The following is a 23,552-nucleotide window of genomic DNA, read 5'->3' as shown; positions in this document are numbered from 1 at the left end:
AACTAATTTTTGTGTTAATGTAAAATCTATGCAAATACATGCAGTCATTTATCAGGAAAGCTGACAAGCATTCCATATTGGAGAGGGAAAACAAAACTGCCTCAAGAATAGAGGCAATTAATTATTTCTGTATTTTCTCTTCCTCTGTCTTGAGGCACAAAAGTTATCCATCCAGTTAAAACAGCAAATGAAATAAAGAGATTTTTTATATTTAAAACACATATGGCTTTTGCCTGCAATACTGATCACCACAAGGTCTACAGATGCCCGTGGCTAAATTGTACGCTGGCAGATGCACACAGGGGAGAACTGTGCTAATGCAGCGTGGTGAGCAAAACAAATGAAGTACTGAATTTTCTGGAAAAAAAAAACTTTTTTTTCCATTGAGATATGCAGTTTGCCTACCAAGTGTAGATTAAGTTAGCAATAAATTTAACCTGAAAAACACTCTCTTAGTCTAGTACACCAAAACAGCTAAAAGAAACCTAGCAAAAATGTGTGTGTGAAATGAAATAAAATACACATACACACACCAGTTGTAAGGAAGGTACAGTCTCTACGTAATGAGTTTGCCAAGATAAACAGTTATGCAGTTTTATTCTCACAATTAAAGACTAATAACACATAATGAACACACTCAAAGAATACAATGAGACAACTGTTGTCGTACATATTTGCCGTTATTTTTACTTATTTGAGGAGCAATCTCTTGAGGTGCTGTTGAAAATTGCAAGCATTAAGGCACAATCTAGCTGATGTGATATTACTTACATACACTTCCTAGTGCCAATAAGAATTCTGTATTTATTAGCTGTTTCCTTTTACAAGTTTATTAAAAAAACATGCACGGGTCAAAGTTAGTCTTTCTATACCTGAGAAATTACTTGCACAAGAGAACAAAAAAGCATGGATGGTAAAACATTTACTGGAAATTACTCAGAATCATTTAGACTGCCATAATTTTTCTCCTAATAGGCCTGTAAACATGCATAACATTAAAATTACTGTTGCAATTACCAAGCAAAAACTTCAGTAAAGACTGTTATACACATTTTATTTTTGTTTAATGAGAAAAAAATGTACGAGTACCCATGCCACATTACATAAGAGAAGCAAATTCAACCCAAAAATTAGTTTTAAGAAATGAGATTCAATTAATAAGTGTTTCTCTTTTAATTTGTATAAATTAATTTTTTTAGATCAACTGAAAATATTGTTTCTGAAAAACAAGGAAACAACATTAACATCCACACCAACAAAAGAGAAAAAATTACTTCACAATGTGTGAGTATAAACAAAAGATAAAAATGTAAAACAATAAAAGTAATATTCACAGCACCATTTAAATCTTAGTGAGATGGTTATTTTTGTTTGTTTGTTTAGTTTATGAAGAAAATTTTGTCAGTACTATCTCTATCTTATCAAGTATGCCATAAATGCTTTTTCTTACTTTGGAATGTACTAATACATTATACTACTATTATACATTCATACTAATATAGCCTACTTTTTTTTCAGTAACAAAGTGCAGAAATTTCTGTAGCTGGGTAATACCACACACTTCAAGAACTGTATGTTTAATTTCTGAATTAATAGCATACTTTTTACCTCTACATAAATTCTCATCTTTGTTATTTTTGGTGATGTTTAAATTTGTCGTCGTGTGTGATGAAATATCATGGATTGTGTCTTGCCACAAAAGGCCTGATTTGGTAGACCTCACTCCAGTACCGTGCTGACAATGGACATGGGGATTTCTAGTGCTCCAGTTAAAATTCCACTCCCAATTTTAAAGAAGGGTTGGAGTAATTTCACTGCTCCTAATAGAATTTACCTCCTCTCCAAATACTAAATCATACCTTCTAGAGAGACTTTTACTCCACTAGTTCAGAAGTAATTGCGGGTTTGTTTTGTTTTGGGGTTATTTTGCCTTCAGAACGCAGCAGATTACAAGTGTCAGGTATTTTCTAATGAAACCTTTAACCTCATAGCTATTCAAATTACATAAACTGTTATACAACCAATATACTCAGCATATTTTTCAGGAACAGAGTATACGTGTTTCCAACAATCAGATCAAGTTGTTCATATCTGTGTTTGTCAAGAGGCGCTGCTTCTTTTTAATTTGTGTTTATGAAACCACACCCCTCAATCCTATTTGTGACAGTGTGTGCATGCATGCGCACACACACACTCACGTCCTCTAGTACATGGGGCTTATGACAGGCTAAGGAAGAAATTTTGTGGGAGCATCTTGCTAAAACATGGGCAACATGGCACTGTCTTTTTTAGGCAAAACTCCTCAATGACATCCTTAGAGATTAATTACATCAACGGGAGTTCTTCTTGAGAAAGGAGAGGACTGGGCACAACATACTTTTTCCACAACAATGATCACATATGAATGTAAAAGCTTTTCGAGACAAATATAAGACACAGGTAAATTTTTAGATATGGTGCATTTCATAATTTATGTGGAATTAACTCTCAAAAATTATTCCACTTAAGCACGGAATTCTGTGTGGGATCAAGGCCTAACTGTAAAGCTTGAGAAGGCCCATTGGATTTCAATGAGAATAATCATATATTGACTGTTAAGCAAGTGTGTGTGCAGAATCAGGGTCTTTCTAAGGTTCAATTAAACGTATTTATCATTCATGACCAATTCACTCAGCCATCTGCATCCACATTATTCTGGAGGAAAAAAATGTGGAAGCTATACACTAAATTCTACAATGAATTACCAGTTTCTCAAGGCTATACTAAAATATGTAAAGCATGTATTCTTATGCCTAAATCTAGATTAAGTGACATGCACAGATGGTTACCACACTTGACCTACATAATGCAAGGTGAGGGAGAACAGGTTGGTTCTCCAGGTAGAATGACTTGGTATGCACATATTATTGATGGCATTAAAAATATCAATGAACACAGGCTATGACAAAATGTATGTGAAGAGATAAAGCACTAATAGCCGTTTTGTCTGATTTTTAGGGATGTTGAGCACCTGCAGTTTCCATTGGCCTCTACACAGGAGTTGCAGATTCTTAGCACCTAAGAAAAATAAGTCATTTATGTTTGCTAGCCAATGTAAAAACTATTTTACAAAATACCTATGACAAGGTATTTATGTTCCTGTAACACTGTTCTCTTATTTGGGTTAGACTAATAGATGTTGAGCAAACCACAGAAGGTGAATACACAAGCAGAGTAATGTCATAATTTACACAAATAAACATCTTTAAATGTTACTGCACTTTGGTTTTGATTTACTTACATTCTCTACTCCTTTGGTCCTTCCATCACACAGTAAATTTCAGAAATACAAGTTATCAAGAGGAAAGGTTATTTTAGACATGCAGTCATTGGAAGCTGCTCATCCAACACATACAGCTTTATTCTCAAGGTCAGTGTTGAATTCTTTCAGTTGCTTAATCATATACAGCATGAAACAGTAATGAGAATTCTGCAGTGTTGGATGACCCACTACAGATGTAGTAGATTAAAAGGCGCTAATCCCTACTGATTCCATATTCCTCCCTGGGTTCAGCAGAAAAGAACATTCTTAAAGTAGGAAATCTTTAAAAAAAAATCAGTGTTGGATTACTTAAATAAAATCCTGTGTATGAGAAATGTCTGGTTTTGATGAAGCTGATATAGAAGTGAACCAAATGAATAATACAATGCATTTCTCCTATATGAAAGTTTCTGCAGTTTCCAGCAAAAAGTGCAATTTGCAGTTGTGCAAAATGTGTGTTTGCTCTTGAAATGTAAAATGATAGAGAAAACAAATTAATAGTTGTTTTTACATAAGAACATACAAAACAGGGACATTTTAAATTAAAAAAAAATTCGGTACTTTCCAGGATGACAAAGTCCAATACTGACACGTGATAATTTATATTAATTTTTAATATTTATTTTTAGTGAGGGGACTAATCCATCAAATTGTGCAATTAAGATTCTTTAGCAGTCACATTTGTAATAACTTATACTGTAAACATCTGAATCTGATTATTTTTCATCTCAAAAGATAATTATAAGGCTCTGCACAAAACTGCATACCATTTAATATAATCAAAGACAATATTTTTAAAATTATAAATAAGTATTCATTCATTCATATATAAAACTTATTTGCTATATAATGAGTATTAATGTCACTAACATGAAACTTTTGGGGGAAACTATATGAACTTCTTTACTTTTTAAATTTACTCTTGTTTTATTAATTCGAATGTTTGAAAAAGAAGTCAACAGTAAATAAATAAATAAAAAATAAAATACCTTCAAGTTATATTACAAGAAAAGATTCTTCCTATCTGCTTTTATATAAAATGGCATCTAAAGCAAACCCTCTAAAAATGTGTGTCCAATTTCTCTAGTGTCAAAACATAAATGTATTGTGGCTGGCAGGATGATACAGATAAAATAGCCAGAGTGCACTAAAAAAAAAAATTAAGATCCAAGAAATCAGATATGTTCAATCAGCCTTCAAACCTTCTCCAGCAGCAGGGATAAATAATTTAATAAACTCAACTTCATATTCTTTTTCTTTCTCTAACACAATAAACAGATATTAAAAAAAATAAAATTTTACATTCATGAATAGTTGTGTGTAGAATCACAACTATTATATAAGAAGAGATACAAAGAAATATCAATATAAGCACTTAACATATGTGCTTATATATTCTAGCTAACTTATACTTTCTTTCCACATGAAAGAACAGTATTGCTTAAATTTATGATCTGGCAACTGAAATTTTCAAATTAGGTTTACTGAAACACAGAATCCCTGTATTCGCACATTTTTCAACACAATTGGGCTTTTTGGCTAATAAGACAACTGCTTAAGCAACACATTTTGAAATGTCTAAATGTAAAATGTGTTTCCAGCAGATGTGGTAGCAGTGGGTAGACCTAAATAATTAGGAAAAAATACCTAGAAAACAGTAATTTGGGAAAACTTACCTCTCTCTATTTCATAGGCCTCCAACTCCTAACATCACAAATGATCAATCATCATTTTAATGAGATGATTTTAATCTCACTCTTCCAGTATAAATCATTATCTCTAAACATGAAACTGAATGACAGAAAAACCCACTCTATAGTTTTATAATTTACTAAAACCACAGCATTTTAAATATAGGATTGCAAAGTGAACAAACTCAGATAAATGCTCAGAAAACATTCCTAAAATGAACAGATTTTACCATGCCAACAATTAAAGGGTTCATTCCTTCATTCATGGATAAAACTTTGAATGGGTGCAATGAAATTAATGGCAGGCTTTAATAATAAATGCAACCTATGTAACATTAAATTTTATATTTTTGCATATTTGCATTAATCATCAAAATGTAACAACTAAACATAATTATCTACATTGCTCACTTGTTTTTAGGTAAACCTTTACATTTTATTCTAAAGCTTTTGATTCAGGAAAGATACAACCTTAATTTTCTATTTTAACATATTGTACTAATAAATAATTAGCAAATTAGCACACCCGCTGAAAGTTCAAGAAATTATTTTGTTTTTAGAAATAGCAAAAATCTCTCTCTCTCTCTAAAATACAACTTTAATGTAACTGAAAATTAGTTGGCAGACGAACTAAATTAAATGTAAGGACTTTGGAGTATGTGTCATCTCCCCAGAAAGCAGCAGTTACCATGACAAGGATGGAGGAAAACACATGCCTTTGTCTGAAGTTCCAGAGTAGCAGCCGTATTAGTCTGTATTCGCAAAAAGAACAGGAGTACTTGTGGCACCTTAGAGACTAACAAATTCATTTAAGCATAAGCTTTCGTGAACTACAGCTCAAATTTGTTAGTCTCTTAGGTGCCACAAGTACTCCTTTTCTTTTTGTCTGAAGAGTTTCACTTTCGGTTTTAAACAACGATGCTGTCTAAACTCCACCGGAAGGATTTCTTTTTCAGTTGTGTGGAAACAGAGGCAAACAAAAACGAAGTTAATTATTTTTACATTTTCAATGTCTAAAGGAAGCCACGGTGCCCCACGCCGCCTAGGACTAATATTTTGGGGCAGCCACTTAGTAACAGTGATAACGTATCTGCCTGTGTCCTTTTGTGCTGGTTATTGTCAGATCCAGATGCCCAATGGGGGAACGAGATGGAGTAAGAAAACAATTCAGCAAGTTCATTTTTCTTACTAAGGAAACCTCCGGGAGCTGACTTCACTTTGTCGGAATAGGTCGACTTGGCCTACAAATTTCCCTGCAGCTTCGCACCGGGCTTTCTTCCCCGCAAGTACCAGATTCAGTTAAAGAGCACTCAAATGCACCCAAAACGCCTGCCTACGGTTTCACTTAGGACCCGTTCCCCCTCCGATTCAAGTCAGATTGGCCAACGTCCTCAACGGAGCTGGATCGGGCCTTTGGAAGCAATTAGGGGCGTCTGGGACTCTCCCCCATCCCCAAGCATGCCTGCGCCTGTTCCCGCTGCGGCCTCTGTTCACAAGAAGCTCTCCTGGGACCCGATGGGGGCTTGACCTGAGCAAGGTGGGTAGGATGGGGTCCTCCATCCGCGCAGCCGGCTCCACCTGGCCACATGTGGGTTGTAGGGGCAATACACGTGGGGGTGGCGACCGCGGCACACGCGTTACCCTTCCTGTGCCCAGGGACCTCGGGGCGGCTTCTTGGTAGAGCGGGGTGTTCTCTCGCTCCTCTCGCCCACGCACACAGCTGCGAGTGACATGGGCGCCTGGAAGCTGGAGCGGCACGGATTAGTGGAGGGGCTAGTAGCGCTGCGGGCAGAGGCGAAGACGCGGCCACCGCCCCCAGGATGCGAAAAGGGGGGAACTAAAGACAATCGCAGCAGGCGACAGCGATGATCAGAAAGCATCTTCTGCCCCCTGAATTAGGAGAGGGCATGTACAGGGGTGTGGGCAGGGCAGGGGGGCGACCGCGCGTGTGGAGACGAGGAGCGATGCGCTGGTTTGTGATGTGAGGGATGAACGGAGGCAGCTGAACGCCCCATTCCCGGGGCTGCAGCCAGCGGCAGCTCCGCTCCCGCCTCCTCCTTGCAGAAGGAGCTGCGCGCCCCGCCTGCCCAGGCCAACGAGCCGCAGCAGCGTCGGGGGCTCGGACCCGGGAGCGTGGCCTCTTGGGGATTTCTGATTTTCAAAGCGCAGTTGTTGAGAGAGCACCGGGGCAAAGCATTTTGCTCCCAAGCTATATGGCTAAATCTGGAAATAATACCTAGCCCGCTCAGCAGAGGGTCAGAGCCTGTCTGCTCACCAGCCTGGTTTTCGTCCCCTGGACATGACACTTTGGATGAAGCGAAGAAAGCTAAAGACTATGGAAAGTAGCTATTCCTTATAAAAAAATACCAAGAACGTGCTGCGGGCACATTAGGATGCGATTGAGGAGGGGAAAGCTCCTTAAGGGTGAGCTGATGTCTGCAGTTCCTGGGTTAGGAGTCTAAAGACAACCCCGGTTTCATTTTATTCATGAGTAGAAAGTTACAGACGCCCATCAAATTCTTCATGTGGATCAACAGTCCCCGAAATACAGGAGCGTCTGCACTAACGCTACGTCGAGCAAGCAAAGCACAAAATAAACTCTTCCACACCTTGGATGTTGCCGCATTAATAGGCTAGTGACAGGAAAACGTTAATGGCATAAGACATCCCTGTGCAAGCCGATAGATGTTTCTTAGAAAATAATTTCAAGGGACAGTAAATTTAAAAATTAAGAATCTGAGTCATAAATTAAAATTTCTTAAAGACACTAGAGGAAAAAGCGCGTGCTATGGATATAAATCACGTTTATTCTTAAACAAAGCACGGAAGATGCTGCGAAATATGTTTGTCGTACCAATCTTTGCAAACAGGAGGACCGATTACTGACACTTAAGATACTAAAGAAGAAATTTGTTTAATTATATATCACACACACGAAAATCCAAACTGTCAGATTAGTTGTCTGCCAGCATGTCTGCACTCGCTAATGTCCCTCCCGTGTGCACATTTATTAAAACACAGCTTGCAAATAGAGTTCACATTAAAATAAACTGTCCAGATAAGGAGATTAATAGATATTTATTTTGCAACGATGTCCTGAAAAGGCATCTGAACATATATGGCGTTGCAATATCTTGGTGACATATACCGAATATAAAAACGAAGCTAAGCACTAGCAAATAAGATTTACACTAAGTATCTGCTGCTTCTGAGACTGAATATGAAAATAAACTGTTAGATGCGTTTAGCAAATGGTATTTCCTTCATACGTTACAAATATATATATTAAAAAACAAGCAGAGAGAATGCAATATCTGCGTAACCTTAAAATCGATTATACCTCGTCAGAACATGCTTTAAAACAATTTAATTAGCGGATGCTGTGTAATATTTTATTCCTGCAAACATTACATTGCCGAGAATCTATGGCCTTATACTCTGGCCAATTCATGAGGGGAAAACTTCTGACCTGCAATTACAGACAACTTATCAGGAGAAAGGGACGCCATGATTTGACGCCAAGAGCGAGTTAGTGAATTTACGTATCTGTTCTTTAAAGAGTGAATCCCCGTATATAGCTCAGTAGTTGATGGCTCTCCATTAATACACCTGCATTCACATTTCAGCCTTAAGGAGACAAACAGGGATTTAGTGCAGAACACCACAGTTTTGCCAAGTCCTTTCAAAACATCAGTACGCTTCAAATTACACCAAAAGCCGAGAGATTCTTCTTGATTTCCAAATATATAGGTGGCCTGGATGCTTTTCTGCCAGCAGCCGCCTACCTTTAGTTTGTGTATACATATATACGTGTATATATAGCCAAGAGACGGATTAATTAGCCGGGTTTGAGCTGAAGGAGGCTGCAGTGACGAGACCAGTGGCGATTGGCCGCCCGCCTGCCTGGCCCTGCCTTTATAATTTCCACACGAGAGCATCTGGGCTCTTATACTAACCAACAGCCAGCTTCTCCTGACACATACACACACACAACACACCGACACCCAGCACTTTTCCCACCATCTGATTAACAACCCTGCACACACACACACACACACACACACAGTGATTACTACAGGAAAACATACATACATACGAAGAGGGTTTATTATTTTGACTACTGGAAGCCTTGCTGTGTCTCAGTTCAACTTTTGTTTTTATTGCTGCTGGGGAATTGCCGATCTCAAGGCTTTGCTCTCACTCAATGATCCTTTAAAAAAAGAAAGGAAAGGAAAGAAAAATATCGCTCCCCCCTTCGAGACGGCTGCTCTGAAAAGGCAGGAAGAGAGCATCTGAGCAGCAGTTGCCACAGCGTATTTTGAAAGACATTTGTTACGTTTCAGAGCGCTGCAGCCTGTTTCCCCTCTGAAGTTGGCTCCAGCCTTAGCAGCCGCATTGGATCCCACAGCCTATTGCGAGACTCCGGTATACAATCCGGATCTCTGCCCCAATATGATCGCGGCCCAGGCCAAGCTGGTGTATCATCTGAATAAATACTACAACGAGAAATGCCAAGCCAGGAAAGCCGCCATCGCCAAAACTATCCGAGAAGTCTGCAAAGTGGTTTCGGACGTACTAAAGGAAGTGGAGGTGCAGGAGCCCCGTTTCATCAGCTCTTTGAACGAGATGGACAACCGCTATGAGGGCCTGGAGGTCATTTCTCCCACTGAGTTTGAAGTGGTCCTTTATCTGAACCAAATGGGAGTTTTCAACTTCGTGGACGACGGCTCTTTGCCGGGCTGCGCCGTGTTAAAGTTAAGCGATGGGCGCAAGAGGAGCATGTCCCTTTGGGTGGAGTTCATCACGGCTTCTGGTTATCTTTCTGCTCGCAAAATCCGGTCCAGATTTCAGACTCTGGTGGCCCAAGCCGTGGATAAATGCAGTTACAGAGATGTGGTAAAGATGGTGGCTGACACGAGTGAAGTGAAACTGAGAATCAGAGATAGATATGTCGTGCAGATCACTCCAGCTTTTAAATGCACAGGGATCTGGCCAAGGAGTGCTGCCCACTGGCCACTTCCCCACATCCCCTGGCCGGGACCCAACAGGGTAGCAGAGGTCAAAGCTGAAGGATTCAACCTTTTATCCAAGGAGTGTCACTCTCTAGCAGGCAAGCAGAGTTCAGCCGAGAGTGATGCCTGGGTGTTGCAGTTCGCAGAAGCGGAGAACAGACTGCAGATGGGCGGCTGCAGAAAGAAATGCCTCTCTATTCTCAAAACCTTACGGGATCGTCATCTGGAACTGCCGGGCCAGCCCCTGAATAATTATCACATGAAGACTCTGGTTTCATACGAGTGTGAAAAGCATCCCCGGGAATCGGACTGGGACGAGTCTTGTCTGGGCGACCGGCTCAACGGGATTTTACTGCAACTCATCTCCTGCCTTCAGTGCAGGAGGTGCCCACATTACTTCTTGCCCAACTTAGACCTGTTTCAGGGAAAACCTCATTCAGCCCTGGAAAATGCAGCCAAACAAACTTGGCGACTGGCTAGGGAAATACTCACCAACCCGAAAAGTTTGGAAAAACTTTAGAGGACAATTAAAATATGGGCCTAACTTCTTATGGGTCTTCTTATTTTCAGATAAAGTTTAAACTTCCTGTTCGAAAAGTCAAATATTTCCACTTGAGAATGCTAATAATATTCTCTTTAAAAGGAATATTGCTTAGGCTCCTCACACACACTCACAACAACAAACACTATGACATATCTTCATCACAGTTTTGAAATTCCCCCTGAAAAATGTATCTTAACACCCGGAAACAAATTCGGCTGTAATTTAACATGATTGTGACCATTCTGCCTAGAAAGGGCACCAATGGATTATAACAAACCCCAGTATTTTTGTGTAAATCCCTCTGTGAGTAAAAGCTATTTGGATATGCCATCTGAACAAAACCCTAATGTACATTTTAATTTGTATCAAATATTGTGATCGCACATTGTCTTTGAAATTGTGGATGTTGGTGTTTTGTGATTTGGTGAACAGAAGTTAAATTGCCATTTCGGATACTTCAGGACATTTTCTGCTAAAGAAGATACCATTTAAAAAGGTAGATTTTATCATGGTACTTTTGTTAATTGTCTTTTGAAGTGTCTGAACTTAAAAGTTTACATTTTTCGTTTCATATATATTGCTTGTTCTATTTCTAACATTCCATAAATATACTTGAAATGTTATTTAAATATATTCAAAAGAAATTTGGATTCTGCTTATATAATAACGCTTGAATATTGGAATTATATATTTGAAAAATGCACTTGAAATACACTGGATAATGACTTTTTGTGATTTAGATTTTAATTTCTGTTGCTGATTTTATTTAATTACAAGCTAATAAATGAAGTAAAATAAATATTGTTAAGCGTTTCAAAACTGGATCAAGTTTTCTATTTGAAAATATGGCCAATGTAATGTTTTGCAAATCATAAGGGAGCAGCCCTTTTCCTACTGACTAGTTTTGTGGGAGAAGAAAATATTGGTGTATTATATGCACCACAAATTCGTGTGGTAATTAACAGAGCAACATTTTCTTCAGGCATCAGAAAATAAATTTACTTTTGAAAGATTCGCTATACCAGGTTAATGTTTCTGCATGGTTTTGAACAGTACTGAGGAAACAAAACACAGCACTGAAGGAGAGGCTACTGAATGAGCAATGAGTCTGATTCCTGACAAAAATCAATATTTTGGAGCAAGTAGTAATAAAGAAGAAAGCAAAATTTACAGGTGAAGAGGTCAAGCCAGTAGCAATAAAATGAAGAACAATATAACTTCCGACCTACAGATCCACTATGGATGTAACAAGATTGCAAGTTGCATCTGTAGAAATCAACTCCCTGTGTTCAAAGGGCATTCAAAGAGAATAGCATGTGCACATCCATAAAACTGTAAGTGATCACAGACTGTCTGTTCATACTCCAACATATGATTATTCAGAACGTATATTTCCTTAAAATATTTTAAGATTAAAATGCAAAATAATATACACCCAAAATAGCAACGTATATCATTTATTTAGTAACTTAATAGTCAACAAGTGCTGAACTAAGCAAATTGCCTATATAATAATGTCCAGTTGTAAGAACTCATAGTGGGTGGGTATTTGTGATACCATTACAATGGCTATTGTGCAAGAATCTTTTTTATTTAATGCTACGAGCATGTTCTGAATGTCAGACATTATTCCTCAATAGAAAACCTGCTTTATTAAAACACACGTTTTCAAAAGCGATAACTGCGTTTTTAAAAAGTTATCACTGAAAAGCATTTACAGTGAAGGTCTTTTTACAAGAAACAATATTGGAGTGACTTTTAAAAGTATCTCCTGTATTTTTCTCCCCTACTTAAGAAACTTGTAAAATTGTTTTGTGAATGTATAGAGAATAAAACAATAAGAAGAAGAATAAACTACATGTCAGAAAGGTGCCCCATAGATAGATCCCTATAACAATCCCCCACCACATGTATGCTCGACTTTAAAAAAAAATCGGATTCAAATTTTTATTCTCAACGCTAATACAGGTCAAATATATGTAAATCGCTCTTAAATTGATTGGATCTACTTCTCTTGCAGATGTCAAGGTGTTTTGTAATATTAAACAATGCAAAAAATTAGATATTTGCCAAGAATTAGCTCTTGTGCTCAGGCCCACATGATAGCCATTTTCTTTTTCAGAAAGAGAACATTAATTTCAGTATTTGAACAGATAACATTTATTAAAACGTGCAGCTTTTTCCTATTTAGAAACTAACATTCTTGAAATAAAGGGATTCTATAAAATCCACTGCAAGAGAAAAGCCCATCACTGTGTCTTAGGGGACCGCAGTCTGGGACCGCTGTTACCTCAAGGGATTTCAGAGCAATTGGCTTAACTGCTAAATCTGCCCATGTTCATACAGAGGCATTCAGAGAAAGATTGTTAAAAATGTGCACGCTGTAAGTAATAGAGGATTTGCCATCATTAATACATTTCGCTTTTTAATAAAACACAGTAAAAGCCCACAGGAGTAAGAGGCGTTTGGGGGGAGGAGGGGACCTTCCGCACTCTAGGCTGTGCTTTCCGATTATGTTCTCCGGGCAGTGTTTTAACATACAAATCGCGTCCAGACAATGCGTAGTGTAAACACACCCAGCCCACGAGGAAACGCACTCTACTCACTTTGGGGTCAATCTTCTTGAAGGCCGGATCATCCTCATCCACCTCGAAGTAGATTTCCGTGGTGGTGATGGAGAGGGTCCCTTTGGCCACTACCACAGGGGCGATGAGCTGTGCCGGCGTGCTGAGAACCACCGGGCCTGCAAGACAAGGGCAGGGGCGTCAGGCCGTAGCAACTCCGGCCGGCCCTCCCCCCTTCCTTACTGAATGCAGGCACCTAACAATCCGCCTAATAAAGTCCATTTGTAAGTTGCTTTATATCTTTCTTGCCAGGGCTCACCACTCTGCTCTCTCGTGAGTAGTCTGACAAGAGTTTGTGAGCGGTAGGGTGAGACTCCGAGATGAATCAATGACCAAAATTCAGGGGGGCTAGAATGAAAAATTACTGCCCTTCTCCTTTCGTGACCTTCTTATTCCTGATTAACACTAACACTGTTTAGATACAGGAGGTTGCAAGTAGCAGTGACACGTTACATATAGTTCTCAATAAATAGGGTCAGCCGGTTCAGGCGAAGGGAGTCCCAAAAGCTCATAGTTTGCACAAAGTCTGGGGATTCATCTCTAGATATCGGCGCTTTCCTGGGAAAAGCAAATACAGCCCGTCTGTACTTTCATAGAAGCCGAAAACATTCCCTTTCATTAGTGTTAACTCCGAGTCTACAGCTTAAATCAGAAGACATCACAAAAGAAAAACAAATAGCCGCATGTGATGTCTCAGAAAGCGGCACCCAACGTTTTATACCTTTCCAGCAAGATTTTTATTTCAATGTCTCACCGCTAAGAACTTTAAAAAATAATTTTACCATAACATTTTACACAAAATATAATTCTTTGCCACCCATGTGTGTGTATTGAGGAACGGGGATGGCGTAATTTGTATTCTAACTGCCAGTCTTTAGGGCGCATTGTGGGAGGTTTTAATTTTAGGAAACCATTTCTGCTTTAATACAAAGAGGCGCTGATCTTTAATCCGAATTCAGTAAATCTGCCATTAAACTGCTAATGTGATTTAGGAAGCTCACTTATTTTAAACAAAAATAGATTAAATATAAAATTCTCTTACAAGTCCACAACTAACTTGCACGAAGAAATCTATACCTAGACACATGAAGTATAAGTAATAAAGGCTTACTCGACATTTTGGAAACTCAGTGAAACCAAGATATTTTATATATACCCCTTTTAAAAGCTATTCATCTCAATGTACAAAAAAGAGAGATCCTGTTCATATTTATGCAGTTAAAATGTTCTGTACAAAAATCCGGATCGCGCGCAAGGTGACCATCAGACCGGTGGATCTCCAGTTGCAATCCGCAGGCACTGCCGAGACTCTCTGTGGTGGGTGAGTGGTGTTTCACACCGGCACGGGCAGGACAAGCTTTGGGCTTGCTCTGCACAACCGCACCAAGGCTAATAGGCACCGGTACAATCTTCTCCTCCTCCCACAATATTTTACATACACACGCACACTGTACAATCGGATGGTGTAGCAACACTTCAAATTACACTTAGCCCAACTTAGTCGTGTATCAGCGCATCTAGCTGTCAGGTGAAACACCCAATTTGAGACTGTGTTGCACAACGTATTGTCATTTCCTTTGCAAAATAAACGAAGGGAAAGGCACGGATTATTATGTGTACAAGAGGGAATCTAAAACTCACTGTTTCACTGACAGCTTTCAGCAGCCCAGTGTGGCAGGCTAGATAATATTGATACAAACTCTAGTATTCCTTCATTTTATTGTTTTCTATCTCCTAATAAACCAGTGTAGCCTCTTGAATCCAGTCAGCTGATCTGAATCACATGCCGAGGGTTTGCTTTGCTCCTGTCCCCTTTAGCCTCCATCTTCTCTCCGTTATTCTGCTGTGGGAGCCGAGCCCAGCCGAGCCGCGCCGCTAGGAAACCTGGCCTCTCTGCAAAGGGCAAGGTGATCGATCTGCAACGGCGCTTTAAAGGCTCATCAATCTTAATCTAGGTTGCTCAAGTAATTATGCCCGATTCTGTTGTACGATTACAAGTGGATTTGGGTTTCTATTCCCTAGGCCCCTCTCCTTTGTGTTTATAGAAGGAGGATCTATCTATACGGACAGCAGCTCCCTGCCCTGCAGAACCACTTGCCCTCTTAAGCAGACCATTCCAGCCCCTCTTTTAACCCTTACCCAACAGTAGCCCCAGAGCAGCCGTGTTGCCCTCCCTACTCATTATGCTGTACAAACAGCAATGGGTTTACGGGCCTTTGTGCTAAAAGAAAACTGCGTTAAGATGATGCATATTGGAAACAACTTGATATTCTATCATTTTAAGGAGGCGTTAGTGGGCCTTACTGAATCCCAGAAGGAAGATCATCTGTTTAATCCAATTACCTCTCTTTCCCTTGTGTTATGCGAATAAAATAAAAACAAAGTTACTAGTATTTAATGGTCAAACAGCCAAAGCCTATCACCAGAAATCTACAAGGACAATAGGAGAACATAGTAGATTCCTATGGGTACCTGTGGGATAGACAAGGCAGGAGGGGTTCACTTCCAAGACTGTGATTTAACTCGGAGATCAGTGAATTCCAGATCCCGCCCCCCCCCCCCCGAGAAAGTCTCAAAGCGCCTTAAACAGTAAAGTGATTTTGACCAAAAAATAGTGCCCCTGTATTCAAACGACATTCTAAATGTGTAGAAACGTAATACAAGCGAGCTATGGAAATACCGTTACGAATAACCTTTATTGTACTTTCTAAGGAAAACGGATAATGTTTATGAAATATTTTTCCTTCCAATGAGGGCGTCCTCTGAATAAGGTGTAAGGGATTTCTTATTTTGTTACAGGGAAAATAGATTTTATAATTCCTGACGCCGTCTCTCCTCCCTCCCCCCGAAGACGACACAAAATGAAATATTCAGTCTTATTAGTGTGTCATTTTTACACTAGTCCTTTGGAAATCTCCAATTACAACTTCCAATTCCATAGCACGTTTAAGGAGCACTGAGTCTTTTTGTTGTAGCCTTCAGGGAGCAAACCAGCCACTGAGAGAATACGAAATTAATCCACTACAGCTATAGAGAGAGAGGATTATGTTTTAATCCCCTTTGGGACAGTCTCTGGATTTTAAGGATCCGATATTAAAATGTTTACATAAGGCATAATCAAAATACTGCAGATTTTCCATATGGTACCCAGTTATCTGGAAGCTTTGGGTTCTTTTCCAAAACACAGCCGACCGTCTAGAGCAATAGCGCGGCACACCTGACGCCGGAAAGAGTCCGATGGGCTCGTTCGGTTTTGGAAAGATAACGAGCCACGGCGACCAATCCAACCCACTCACCTTTGGGGCTGGAGAACAGCGCTTTTGGCTTGGAAGCAAATATTCACTTCAAGCACAGTCACAGTAATAAAAACGTGCATAGTAATGAACCCTCCCAGCACATACCAGTATGATATGTGGGGCATTAGGAGGCAGTTAAAAAATGAATATTGCTTATATCTGCTCCTAATGCACGTATATTCAACTGCAACTAAAAATCCGATGCTCCCACCTGAGCTCTAGAAAGACTGGACCTGTTTTCCTGCACTATTTCACTATACAATTTGGGGTTTGGTTGTGGGTTGACAGGCCACCACGCCCTGTTACCTCTAGAAAAGGAGACCAAAAGAAGAGTGGAAATGCTTGTCAGGAATTTGGACGCTTAGAAAGAGAATATCTTTTCCAGTATAATTTGGTTGAACATTTCCAACCATTTTGAAGTAGACCAGGGGGCCAACAGTGTAACGGAGGAAACGCAACGAACACTTACAGTTAAGAATTCACTTTAGATCCACAGGTTTTTTAATCGGCTCACGTGTAGGACTTTCCGCCTGGTGTCCCCTGTGGTAGGCACATGTGATTTACCTTTCTAAAACAAACGATGTAGCGAATAGACACTTTTAAAAAGTAATATTTGTTTTTTCAAAAGTAAATACTTGTGGGATTGGGCGGTTCCACTGAAAACGCAGAAATCATTATCTGTTTTTTCCCTTCATTAACATTTTGATATACAGGGAGTTGGTTTCTTGTATTATAAGGATAGCAAAGAAGGTCAATGCAAATGAAAAGTTTTACGAGCTGAGGGACAGCTTACAATTTACAAAACCAACATCGATAAAATTACTTCTCTGGAATCTGGCCTTTTATGAAAGCCCAAAGAGTAACATTCTGAAATATTATCTTAAAGACTTCAGCTTTCTCAGAAGTGCTTTGAGGTGGTTGTTTTTAATGGTAAGAGCTAAAAAGAAGTTGGTGTTTACATTGCAGGTGTATTTGCTAAAAGGAGAGTGCCCAATAATTCTTAAATGGAAATATGTTTTTAGTGCACTTGTTGGATTATGAAAAAATATTTTCATAGCTGGCACAGTTTTACAATATAAACCTCAACAGGAACATTTGAGAGTTGAAAACAGTAGATAAAGGAAATTTAATTTGTATGTGGGTAGTTTAAATGGAAAACCTGGTTTTGCATAACTTCAAAAAGCACACCTTTTTGTGTGCCATTTTAATTTGATGACCTGCAGTGCTACATATATAGTATACAATAAAAAAGAGTTCTGGTATCAACAACAGAGAGAGATTTTATATATATGAAGTAGATTTTGCTATTTTAAAATAAAAACCCAACCTGTTTTTTCAAACATTGTGTTGAGTTGAAAGATGGCATCAGAAACAGTCATGTATCTGAACTGTAAATCTACTATGCTGCTCATTATTTAATTTTTTTAAATCTAAATGCGCACTTGATCTACACCTCTCAGAAATGAACTAAAATTTATAAATACAAGTAATAATAATTAATGCTTTAACTGTAAAGAGCAAAGAGAGCAAATTGACAATGTTACACTTTAAAATAGTTCTAAAACTAGATATCTGAAATGGGTTCACATTTTAAAATAACTGGTTTAAAATGTGCACTGAAACTTTTTTTAAATTTAAAAAGTAAAAAATCCAAACCCAACTATATAATCACAGAGTAAAGATAGAAGCAGAAGTAGCTTTAGGCACCAGATAAAAAAGAAGGGAAAAGGATTTGGAGTCAAGGGAACCAAAAATAATGAGAAAGATATAGATACAGATAGCTAATTAAGCTGTACAAATATAAGGAAATTTATAGTACTGATGTGCAGAATTCAAAGATTTAGCCATCTTTGTTCCTATGACTTTTATAAATCTGACCCCAAAAAGCATTATCAGAAAAATTCTTCAGTCAATATCCTGAAATTTCTCACATCAGGAGGTCAGACCCCATTTATTATAAGGTCAGGAAGAAGTGGTAGTTAACTTCCATTCAATGATACATCTTAAAAAGCTAAGGCCAGCTTATAGTACAATGTAAATTCAGCATCCATTAAACAGTGTTACTAACAGATTTCAACACACACTAGTATTGACAAACTTGTTGATTGTAAATATAACGAGATTCTAAATTTGACTACTGTGCTTTCTTCTTATCTCTTAATCACCAGTAAACATCAGTTTAATCCTGTCTCCGCACTACAACCCACTAGTGTTTGTCCTTGCCTGCTAACTGACATTTTTTATATTAAGGGTGAGGAAAATTTTATGGTGTTTCTTTTTAATGGACATTATCAAACTGAACAGATAGACTCCAAATTCTAAAATTTGACCCAAGTTTTTTTCCATTTTTGCACTATTCATGTACTTTAAAAAAATAAAGAACTGCTTTTTATGGCAACAATGAAACAATTTCAGCAGCTCAGCTCTCATGAGTAGTGTCATAACAACAAACAAATGTATTTGCATGAAGGGTAAAAAAAATTGAATAAAAAAGGTTTAAATATTTCTATAGTGAATGACATAAACAGCAAGTAAATAATCTTATTTCAATTATAAAAAATACTTAGCATCTCTTTGAAACATGATGGGACAAATGCTTCCATACGGTGTATATGTATGTAGCTCCTATTTCAGTGAGAGCCACATGCATACATCCGAAGGAAGATTTTTGTCTGAATTATATATCTTCTGGGTATTGTTTAGAGAGAAATGTAAAAGAATGCTATTTTTTCTCTGAAAATGTTGTGCTTTACGATATTCATAGAAGTATTGTCCTGTTTGTATTGTTCAAAATATGGTGTAAGGCATCCATGATATAAGGTTTGATCCAGCTCCCATTTAAGTCGATGGAAAAACTCCATGATTTGATGGTGCAGGATCAAGCTACTGATGAATGAGGTCCTAGAACAGGGAAAATACATTATGAAAACATGCCGAACCATGCACCTGTTGGTAACTGTCCATCACCTGACAAAACTCATGGCTGCAGACCCAGGGATGAGCACTGATCCTCCATTACCCAAGGAAGTATGAAGGCCATCCAAAAGCTATGTAATGGATATTCTGCTGGGTTTGATGGTATTCCACCCAAGCTGCTCAAAGGTGCCTTGGAACCAGTGAACATCAGCCTGCATCAACTATTGTTAAAAGTGTGGGCAACAGAAAGTACCAGCTGAATGGATACTCTCTAGCTTCTGGGTGAGCTGCACCAAGAATTTAATTGCTTGCTTCATGTAGCATATACCAACATCAAACAGGCTTTTGATCTGGTCATCAGGGCAGCACTTTGGCTTGCACTGAAGTAACTGGCATTCCAGATGTTCTGCTAAATCTGGTGTATGATCTTTACACTGGTACCTGTGCAAGAGTGTGCACCGGTTTGTGGCTTTTGCTGTGTTTCTACACAACCTCACTATTCTCACCCTGGCACTATTCTGTTGAGCTATCAACTGGTTATTAGGACTTGCCACTCCACATGTTGGAATAAAGATTGTCCAAGGAGTGTTCACCAACCATGACTACACTGATGACACTGCCCTGCTTGTGGAGACATAAGAGAATTTCAGCTTTGCCCTCAAGGTCTCCAATATGCCACCTAAACTATGGGATTAAAGTCTCATGGCAGAAGATCAAATTTCAGAATCTTTGGGGTGGGCCAGCAGACCCTCCAATGCACAAAGGGATGAGTATCATGGAGAGCACTGTTGAGTTCATCTACCTAAGCTGCAAACAGAGTTCAAATGCTCATAGCAAACCTGATGTTTTTCGAGGAACAGGTCTCACTGCCACCTGCATGAAGTCCAGGTCTTGCTTATGGATGCAAAAATATTTTCATTGAAACCATGGGCGGCGGGTGAACCAGCCATTGGGACAGGCTAGCTACCGGCCCCTTCCCTTCTTCCCAAGGCCCCTCCCCCTCTCCTTCTGCCCCTTCTCCACCACCAGAGCCCAGATCACCTCCACTGCGGCCGCTAGCTCCCCTGCCCGAGCCCTGGGCCACCCGAACACCCCCAGAGCCCACAGCCCCAGAGCGCCAGGCAGGCGGGGCTCAGCCTCCCCCAGTCTATGATACCCACTGCCCATGGCTGAGACAAAGTTCAGGATCTATCAAATCTTTCTATTATCTGCACTGCTAGATGGCTAAGAACCTGGATCTTCTTATAGACAGACATGGAGCGGCTAGAAATTCCATATGTGCTGCCAGCACCAAATCCTGAGCATAAAGTGGTTTGACTTTGTGCAAAATTTCAGAATCTCACAGAGATCTGACCTTCCCTCAATCACTCATTATATTCAAAAGCAGCATTGCATGCTTGTCAGCCATGTCACCAGAATGGACAAAAACACCCCAGACACATCAGGCTCTAGAACTCTCTAATGATTCGCGAAGGGTTGTGTGCCCTGACTCCACCTGGTTCTGCCCATGCAGCTGTCTCAGAGATTCGTGGATTTGCAGGATTGTGCCAGATCTGAGAACTTCACTACAAGATGCCTGGTGCAGCACCTTCAACCATGGTCACTCTGGCTAGCGCAGTGGTTCTCAGTAGACTGTGTGTGTTTGATGATCATGCCTATTGTGTGCTGGGCTCACTTCAGTCAAGCACTTTTTCCCCACCATAGCGGAAACAACCAATGGCCTGTCTAAAGAACCACCACTTCAACAATTTATGGGGCCAAGCTGAAGTATGTTTTGTCCCACTGATGCAGTTAAAGCATGGTTCCAATTTGTGTGTAGATGAGATCTTAACAATGTCCTTGAACTGAGCAAAAGCCTTGAACAGTTCACATGGACTTAGCACAGTTCAGGGACATGGTTAAGATTCTGTTTCAACTGCTGCCAGATGATCCTGTATCAGTGATTGCCAGGACTGTACTTAATCATTTGCATCTGGCCAGAAGCTTGTAACTATTCAAGATTTGGAGCTCGCTGTCATGATTCATGCATTTATCACCTCGAGATTAGACTAATACAGTGTGCTTTGCATGAAACTTCACCTTCAAACCCTACGGAGACTGAGGCTGGGACAAAAAAGAGCAGCTTGCTCGTTGAGCAGTATGACACCAATGTTCCATGCTGACTGCTGGCTTCCAGGGAGAGTTGAGGATGTTGTTTTTGAACTTGAAAGCCATAAATGATCTGGGATCTACCTATCTGAGAAACAACTTCTCTTTTTTTGTGATACTATTACAATTCTCTGTGAGGAATAATAAAAGATGCTCATCAAAAAGTGACAAGGAAAAACTTCACCTGTGACTAGGAAAAGGGAGCATGGCAGCCAAGGTGGCATTATGCTACATGGCAACCTGCCCTGGATCAGAAACTGAGTCTAACAACAAATGGACACAGGATCAAAGACCTAACATACCATGTGGCAATAACTTTGATGGGTTGTACCTGCTTCTGAAGAGCTATCTGTGGGGTCTGTCTTTTACTTTGGCAACAGTAGTATAGCTTGTCATGCCAATACATTTACTGAATTGAATCAAATTGTGAGGACTTCAACTTTGGAGTTGTGAAAGAGCCCATTCCACTACCTTCAGGCCATGTGCAAGGTTCTTATTTCCTCCAGTTGTGAAGAAAGAAAGGGTAAGATGGCAGAGGGATAGTAAGCTCAGGGAGTGTGGGGTAATTTGACTGCTTACTTGCTGTGTGCATGTTGAATTTTGGGGGAGGAAATAAGCTGTAGAATGTGTATGTTATATATTATGTACATGTTTGTAAAAGGTGTCCAGGGTATAGTAGAGTCACTATTTCAAATTTATTTTAAACGGAAAAAGTTGTAAAAGGGCACACCATTTCCCCGTGGCAGACTAACTTTAGGGGACTGTCCATGCAGCAGATGAAACTTTACTGACAGTTGTTTTTGAACACAGTTGATGCTTGCATGATTTCCTTGACCAGTGAGAACAAAGATTTTGTTGGAGACCTGTTGCAGGCAGACTGTGCTGCTACCTCCTTGACTAGTTTGTATAAAACAATGTTCAGAAAGAAATTCCTGTGCATACTGGTCAGTAAAACTGCGAATATAGTAACTTAACTACTGTTTAAACACAATTATTGCTAGCATAATTTCAGATTTAGGTCACAGCCCTGCAATCTAATCTGTGTAGGTAGATTCTTACACCTGCATGGAGCCCAATGAAATTGTTGGGGCATTGCCTGTGCAGATCAGAGTGCATGAGGCAAGGCTATAGTTTGGATAGGGCCTAGATCAGAGATTGGCAACCTTTGGCACACGGCCCATCAGGAAATTCCGCTGGCAGGTCAGGACAGTTTGTTTACCTGCAGTGTCCACAGGTTCAGCCAATCGCGGCTCCCACTGGCAGCAGTTTGCCGTTCCAGGCCAATCGGGGCTGCGGGAAGCGGCGTGGGCTGCGTGCCAAAGGTTGCCGATCCCTGGCCTAGACAATGCAATGACATAATGAGTGCCCTGAGACAGTGATTCTTGGGGAGCTGAGAGGCTTTGCTTGCTCATTTGCAGAGACAGTATTAAAACAACCCTGCACCCATCAGAAGAAGGAGAATGGTGTCCTCTAGAATCCTGGCCATCTACGAAGGATGGGGGAGCCTTAAGGACATGAAAAGCTGTCTCAGTATCCTAACCCTGAAAATAAGCCCAGAGTAGCCGGCTAGTCAGTTGGAAGTCAGGTACAGCAAGAAATCCAGCTGCCATTTTAGGAGTTAGGGAACCCAGCTGCCCAGACATCAGTCCACGAGGGAGCTCAGTATCCAACATGGGTGGATAAGAATACACACTTTTACGGACAGGGTGGAGGAGAAAGGCATGTTAAGAGGAGCTCTTCAAAGTTGTGCTTGGGAGTTCATTCATATATGACTTTGAAAGGATATTTTGGATAATGTGAAACCAAATTGTTTAAAATGCTGAAATGCCTAAAAATAGGATGTTTCTGAAATTGTTGCTTTTGACATTTTCAATGTAGGAAATGACTATACAGCAGAAGTTCTGTCTGTTTGTGTGTGTGTGTGTGTTTGTGTAGTTTATGCCTGAATTTAAATTAAACTCATGTACACAAATGATTTCCTTCTTTACATGTTGATTTAAGGATCAAAATTTGAATATAC

At 39.7% G+C, this 23,552-nt stretch overlaps 2 protein-coding genes across 3 annotated transcripts in view; one reads left to right on the top strand and one right to left on the bottom strand.

Moving 5' to 3' along the window:
- NBEA (neurobeachin) overlaps nucleotides 1-23,552 on the bottom strand; it is an 867,588-nt gene that overhangs the window by 233,167 nt on the left and 610,869 nt on the right. For both annotated transcript variants that reach the window (XM_084617023.1, XM_084617024.1), the window contains one exon: nucleotides 13,155-13,291. In XM_084617023.1, the coding sequence (XP_084473149.1) occupies nucleotides 13,155-13,291 (137 nt within the window). The remainder of the gene's footprint in view (nucleotides 1-13,154; nucleotides 13,292-23,552) is intronic.
- On the top strand, nucleotides 8,380-11,088 carry MAB21L1 (mab-21 like 1). Its single transcript, XM_084629780.1, has one exon. The coding sequence runs from the start codon at nucleotides 9,445-9,447 to the stop codon at nucleotides 10,522-10,524; it is 1,080 nt and encodes a 359-aa protein (XP_084485906.1). The 5' UTR covers nucleotides 8,380-9,444; the 3' UTR covers nucleotides 10,525-11,088.

This window comes from Lepidochelys olivacea (genome assembly GCF_965140295.1).
Source record: "Lepidochelys olivacea isolate rLepOli2 genome assembly, chromosome: 1".
Classification (NCBI taxonomy): Eukaryota; Metazoa; Chordata; order Testudines; family Cheloniidae; genus Lepidochelys; species Lepidochelys olivacea.
The sequence above is the reverse complement of the archived record's forward strand: the minus strand, read 5'-3'. Positions and strand labels throughout refer to the sequence as shown.